Source organism: Nanorana parkeri, unplaced genomic scaffold (assembly GCF_000935625.1).
Source record: "Nanorana parkeri isolate BGI_ZX_2015 unplaced genomic scaffold, ASM93562v1 scaffold41, whole genome shotgun sequence".
Lineage (NCBI taxonomy): Eukaryota > Metazoa > Chordata > Amphibia > Anura > Dicroglossidae > Nanorana > Nanorana parkeri.
In genome coordinates this window covers 922829-930245 of record NW_017306309.1, presented here as the reverse complement: position 1 = coordinate 930245, position 7417 = coordinate 922829, and the positions used below count along the sequence as shown (strand labels likewise).

Sequence of the window (7417 nt, the reverse complement as noted above, 5' to 3'; positions counted from 1 at the left end):
CATAAGTTCTAATAAAAGTGCTTCAGCATAATACTTAATTGCGACCATTGTTGCTGCTCATCTCCTAGACAGGCTTGGAAGACCCGTTACATTCTCTGTGGCCCATTAAAGGGTGCGCTACAAATACATTATCATTCAGTTTTTAGTGTGCTTGCCTAGATGATGCACAAGTCTTTTCATATATTCACGTATGGCAGATCTTCATGCTCTTCCACTCGTTCACTCATTCTTAAATCATAAATGTAAACCTACCACATTCTTCTGGAGGGCTGTTGTTTTTAATTATCTCCGCTCGGTTTGTTCTAAACATAGGCTTCCAGTTGATGGAATCCACAAAGCAAAGATTTTCATTTCTTTGAATTCGAACATCACCATCACTCACTTCTTTTAGTGATCGCAATCCCAGAGATGTTATTTTTGTGCCTATTATTGCAAGCGAGACATATCCTCTAGAATATAACAAAGAAAACAGCTGTTTCAGTTTATCTGTTTATTTTTTTCTTCTTGCACGTTATTATATATTTTTTCTAAGGATACATTCGACACATCAAAAGCTAAGTCCATAATATGACAGCCAATCTATTGGATAAATAAATCTGTAACTTCATGTGCAATAAAATTAAGGTTTTCTGCATGTAATGCTCAACATTTGAGCTGCTTATGCTAGTTTGTCTTCTCTTTGCTTGTCTGGGATAAGTATACCTTCCTTCTTTAGGTCAAGGCACATTTGTTTCTTTCATTGTCTCAGAGTGTACTGATTAAGGGGAACAATTAAGTGTGTAAATGAACTTTTAAAGTTTATCTAAAGCCAGAATGTTTTTTTTGTTTTTTTAATGTACCATATAGTAGGTAATTGGTTAAAAACTCCTGCAAGACTGTTTTAAGGGCAATGCAGTTCATTATGGTTTTGAAAAAACTGCTTGGGCAAATTTTGACATAGTGGTACACTAATTCTGAAGCCATTATAACAACAATCCCAAACATCCCTAATTGAGACCCCCAAATTGTATTAATGGAGAATAACAGTATAGGACATAGCACAACAGCTGCTACTTATAATAAATTAGTTCACATTCTCTTTTTAGGCTTGAAGGTGCCCATACACCTTCCGATTATTGGACAAAACTTTTTGTCCGATGATAGAACCGTCGTACAATTGTCGTACGGCGGCCCCATCCTGCCCCGATTATCGCAAGGTTCAATCAGCGGTAGTTAAAAAAAACCACCTGAACGAAATGCGGTAATCGACCACACTTATTTTCGTTTGCGCATGAGCAGTGTTAATCGTACGACTTTTGACGGACGGAAACGCCACCAACCATGCGAAAATCGTACGATCGACCAAAGTTTTCAAACATGCTCGAACGTCAAAAGTCGTACGATTGTACAGTACTGTCGGTCGGGCAATACATACACACCGTACGATTGTCGTATGAAAAGTCGATTGCATACGATTATCGTATGATAATCGTAAAGTGTATGGGCACCATTAGTTGCTGGGTCTGATTTGCAGCTGTGTTAGTACTATTGTATTTTACAAACATTCTGCACAGAAGGGTCAGTTTGCTCAGACAGAGGAGGGATCAGAAGATCATGGTAAGACCAAAGGACTCTAGAAAAGATTTATATTTGCCCCCTTATTAATCCTAAATCCAAACTCCTGGAAAAAATTATAATTTATACACCGCAATGGCTGGCATTATGTGCAGACGGCTTTCTGCAGGGTTAGAGTTTTATACTTTGCAGGGGTCCTTCACACAAAACAGTGTTATACTGTGCTAAAACTGCAATCTATCCTCTATATTTTTGCATTTTTTACTTTGAATAAAGGAAAATTAGGGTTTGAAAAAGCACTTGTGGGTTTAGCCAGTCATTTGTTTGCATATTAGTTCTTCATTGTCTGCTTAAGATGGTCAGGCAGGGATGTGTCCCTTACCTACATATGTTCTGCAGGAAGGAATCCCTCTTTCTCATCTCAGAAGGTTGGGAGGTATGGTCCTTGCTCTGCTACATGCCTGACCTCATGCTGAGAGCAAATTCTTCCCCCGGAGTGTATATAACAGCATAACATAACAATCCAGTTTTGTTAAGAGGAATGTAAACAACCACAGGGCTGTTAAGATTACTTAGGAGCTAGAAAACAGCATATGATAAGCATATGTTCAAGCATTTGGCTGGAGAGTTACAGCAAGTTCTTAGGCCCCTTTCACATGGGTGGTCTAATCTAAACAACTGACAGGCAGACCCAAATGGATGCCCAACGTCAGTCTATGGGCAGCCATGTGTAAATGGACAGGTGTCCGTTTACACCTGGTTTCCCTCTAGTCCAGCCAGGACCGGAAAAACAAATGGATCAGAGATCCCTTTCACCGGACCTGATCATGCCAGATCGGGGGTAATCTGATATAAATGGAAAAGTGTCATCAAAATGGAGGAAAAAACTGGGCAGACATGGATGTCACAGTGGTGACATCTGCTCAGTGCTGCTCTGATCAGGAGAGGATTCGCACACGGCCCATGTGAAAAGGGACCTAAAGGTTCCTTTCACCTCTGCCTCCATGAGTCATCCTCAGAAAAACTCAGTATGAGGCATGTACCAATGATTAAGAAATGCCTGCAGTTAAAAGCCTTTTTATTCTTCAGATGCCTTAGTATTTTCATATACTTACGAATGCTTTGTCCTACCCCTGATTATTTCAAGGTTTTCAAAAATACTTAAGTCAGCATAAATTTCTGGCCACCACTGAATTACTAGGTATCCTGTAAAAGAAATAGGGATTAATTTAATACTTTTTAAATAAAAAATAAAAAAAGTGGTAAGTTTCATGTCTGCATAATATGTCTGTGTTCTTGTTGTAAGCATTGATATTTGCATAATATCTATGTAGTGGTCAGTCAGCATCACTTCATATAAGTTCAAACAAGCAATAAGCAGCAATGGGACCTGCTGCTGTATTCTCCGATCTAAAGCTGGCCATACACTTGTAGGTTTCTGATGCCGTCACAGACTTGATTAATGTGATTCAAAATTTTAATCTGACTTTAACATTCGATTTTGGAACTGAAGGGAGTTTTTCTATAAAAAGCACATTCACTGTGAAGCTGCATTCACATATAGCGTTTGCATTTCCCGCACGGTTTTCGGTGCGGAAGACCACGCGGCAATGCAAACGCTAAAATCTTTCATCCGCATGGATTCCGCTCATTTCCGGCTATTATATAGCCACGAACGTGCGGAATCCGTCAAAAAAACTTGTCAGGGTACCGTGCACAGGTGTCCCCACACCGCATGCAGGTACCCACGCAGGCAGACCAAATTAGTGTAACCACACTGGATGAGGTTATGCAAACGGTTTATTGTTACACAGGAAACTACAAACCCCACCAAGACCCACAAGCTAGCACAAGCAGTAAAATGACAAAAACTCAAATAGAACAAAAACACACCTACAGCCAGAAGGAACAGCAAACGGGAACAGGGTTAGGAACTGTAAGGCAGGTGTCAGGGTAAGGTTACAGGATACTGGGGCTCGGGATACAGGAACTGGTAACAAGGAAGGGTTCAGGGCTGCATACCGGTGTAAGGCTCAGGACTGCAGACCGGGAACAGGTTCAGGACTGCAGACCGGGAACAGGGTACAGGGCTCAGGACTCAGTCAGGGGAAGGCAACAAAATACTGAGCCGACGTCCTGACTGCAGGGAGGGCCTATTTACCCTCCCAGGAAGTACCAGGTGATGGGATGATCACTGGCAGCTGGGGTACACCCGCAGGTGAGTACTGGAGCTACAGGTTCCAGCACCACCCAGTGGTGGTCTGGTTCCTGACAGTTGCTGGCTGCTGGAGACACCCGCAAGCAAGCACAGGCACTGCAGGGCCCGGCTCCAGTGCCACCTGGGGGTGCTCTGGATCCTGACAGAACTATAGTATATGGTATGAATCCGTGCGGAAGCCACAAATGTCTAAACAATGCACATTTAAAGTGCATTGTTTTTTCTGTTTAGAGCAGCTCCAGTGTGCATGGAGCCACATAATTTTGTTCATTCGAGAAATATTTTCCATCCTGCTCCTTCATTTTTTTTCTTTGCTATGGTTGAAAACAATAATTGATTTGACCCCATTAACTATAACAAAATTAAATGAATGTTTTGAAAATTATTTTTTTCTAACACAATTCTACTGGTGTATGGCCAACTAAAATGAAGAATCCAGGGAGACTGGACCACTGTTTTAAAAATTGTAATGTGAATGAGAAACAACATCCTATATGTCCACGAGCAGCATCACTGGTAAGCTTAATGACTTCTAGCAGCAACCAGTTACTAATATGCAGCCAGAGACAAAATGTAACAATCTGGTGCTATCAGGCAGCTTTACTGCCCTGATATTTTCATAAAGTCTCTTTTTCATTCAAACATTTTATTTTTGTGTAAAGTATACCCCCTACTAGTTTTCAGGTGCCACCCCCTGCCCCAGATCCCACACTCTCAGTGGCATGGTTCAGCTGCACTGCTTCCTATATGCCTAAAAAGACAAATGGGTTGGGTCTTAAAGCAGAACTTACACCTAAAAGACTAGTTCTTAGTAAAAACTAGAAATGGAAAACTGTGAGCTTTCCCATTTCTCATACTCCACTGTGAAATGACAGTTCTGGTTCATGGTGACCAGGAATCAATCAGTGTGGTTCACGATCATGTGATCAACGCGACAGCCAATATTGATCATTTGCAAGCCAAGGACTCATTCAGTAAATAAACCTCCACAGTCTGCAGGTGCCACTGGAGCCTGAAGATGGCATTGTGTCTCTGAATAATACTTTTATCATCAGATACAAATGCACTATTCAAAATAATTATTATTTTAAAAAAGTATTTTATTTTTCTATTTTTTGACCTATATTAAAACACCTGAAAATATGATCTCTGCAGTGCTCCTAGTGAACTACCTACATTCAAGCCACTTATACTATGAATCCACACATATATCATAACAACTGAATAATCCACACCAATGTGATTTAAAGTGCTATTGTGCTCAGTAATAGTAATGATGCCTTGTTTCACTCCTCTATTTTGTCATCAGACTGAGGTCACGAGGGAGGGGCACTGACCACTAGAGGAAAAAGCTCACATTATCAAACTGTCCTCCCTCCTCAACCATCTTTATGAAGACCACTCACATGCCTTGGGATAACCAAGCAGTATTGGGAAGCCACTAGTCGAGGCTGCGCCCTAGGCAGCTGCCTAGTTTGTCTAGTGGCAGCACTGGCCCTGGGTGTGCTAAATGGGGGTGGGCTACATATGAGATATAAGGAAGTGAAGATGGATGGACCTTTTGTTAATCTAGGTTGGAGTTAATAGAGCGATATTTCATAGTACTGTTGAGCACTTGGTCCATGTGAGTGTGTTTGATTTATAATTTATGTATTTTAAATAAATGGAATCACACTATTAGCCTTTTATTCTGCCTGTTTTTACTATGTGGGAGAGGTAAAAAGACAGATGTCGATGATCGCAATCTCTTTGTAATGGGGCTTGGACATGACTTGACAATATTGCAAGCTGATGACAAGACTGAGAAGTAAAACAAAGCAACGGACTCTGCTAAATTAGGTTTCTGGCACCTAAACGTTAATGACCCATGGTCATTAAAGCATTAAAATCCCCCTGCTGCTTTAAGATGTGGCCTTAGAATAAAAATATCCTGTTAGAAATTGCCTTGTTGCCTTAATTGCCTTAACACCTTAATTTTTATATTTAAACATTTCTGATAGTACTCGTAAAAAAAAAAAATAAAAAAAAATGTAATGCTATATTCAGCAACATGTAGAAAAAAATAAATGTATGTATTTATGGCACAAATCACAATTCAGATAAAATAAACACAATAATAACACTACACAATCATGTAACATTATAAACTAATATATTATGTTGTATTAAAGTAGTAATAAACTAATATCATTTTAGGCATTCATGAACATACCTGTAATTATCATTTTAGGCATTCATGAACATACCTGTAATTTCCCGTATGGTTTTTAAGTTTTTCAGCTTTTCTGGATTTAGTTTTGGTGTATTGGTGAAGATGTCACTAAAAAAGTAAGCAAACACAACCTGAATATGGAAATGTATCAAAATGCTGTTTTTTTAATGTAAATTCTTTATTTTTCAAAGTTTTACCAAAGTCAAACAAGGATCAACAGGTAAGGACAAAAATAGCAAGACATAAGGTCCACTGTAGACAGGCCCAGGTTTCCCACAAGGCCACCGAGGCCAGGACTCGGGGCGGCAGGGTGCCGAGAGGCGGCAGCGGAGTGGAGTCCCCCGACGCCCGGAACATAACGTTCCAGGCGCCAGGCGGTAAGTTGCTTTCTACATTTAGTCCAGCTTTGGGAAGGCAGGACTAAATGTAGTGTGGGGAATCCGCTCGCTCGTTAACAAGTGATTGCGGCGATGTCGCCGCAATCACTTGTAAAATGTGTGCTGCCGTCCGTCTTCCCCCCGCCCCCCCACCTACCTCTCTCTGCTGGCTCTGTCTTCGGGACTTCGTCCTCCCCCTGGCCGCCGAGTCTGTCTCCTGTCCCTGCCGCAGATGTACACAGTGAGAAGGGACAGCTGTGCTCTTCCCATCTCAGCTGTGGCAGGAGTTCTAGCACAGTGCTCTGCTACAACTCTTGTTTTGGAGGTGACAGGGTCAATAAAGAGAACCCCTCACCTCCAATTGCTATCACACAGGGCATTGTTTTCTCCTGTGTAATAGCAATAAAGTTAGGTGAAAAAAAATTGATTAAAAAATAATAAAAATAATAAGAAATAATTTGCCATTCTCCATTGATTTGGGGGGGGGGGTTCGGTTGGCGGAGAGGGGGCACATTGTGGAACCTGGCCTTGGGGCGGCAGGGAGAGCAAATCCGGCCCTGACTGTAAACTGCCCGTAAATGTATCACAAAGGGAAAAATAGAAACCATTCTCTGAGAAGGAGCTGACAGGATCTTGGCTAAAACCATATTTGATAGGATCTGGAAATCCAATACCTCCCCTATGTTTAGGTTGGGACATGAGATAGTGATGAAGGCAACAACACTTCTGGGCTCACTTGTGATCCGCACCCGACGTGGAAAGTCCATATTCTGTTTTATATCACAGAAATCACTGCGCTGGGAATGCGTGCCTAACTACCTGATTGGACCAGCCGCAACAATGTGTATAGGTGAACAAATGTAAACCAAATATGTTGCGCTCGGTCTAAGTGAACCAACTGCACACTAAAGTGTTAATAAACAAATCTGTGTAAAAATTACAACAATCCGTGTGAAAAAATTGATTCAAGTGGATTATTTACATATGACTAGAAGGTTCAACACACAAACATAATAAGAATAATAAAAATCAACACTGGAACCTTCAGAATTAGCG

At 41.1% G+C, this 7417-nt stretch overlaps 1 protein-coding gene across 1 annotated transcript in view; it reads right to left on the bottom strand.

Moving 5' to 3' along the window:
- Window positions 1-229: 229 nt before the first annotated feature.
- LOC108799381 (epidermal growth factor receptor-like) overlaps window positions 230-7417 on the bottom strand; it is a 56927-nt gene continuing 49739 nt past the window's right edge. Inside the window, exons 14-16 of the mRNA XM_018571248.1 lie at window positions 6019-6092; window positions 2670-2760; window positions 230-449 (exon numbers count right to left, since the gene is read on the bottom strand). Of these exons, the coding sequence (XP_018426750.1) occupies window positions 230-449; window positions 2670-2760; window positions 6019-6092 (385 nt within the window). The remainder of the gene's footprint in view (window positions 450-2669; window positions 2761-6018; window positions 6093-7417) is intronic.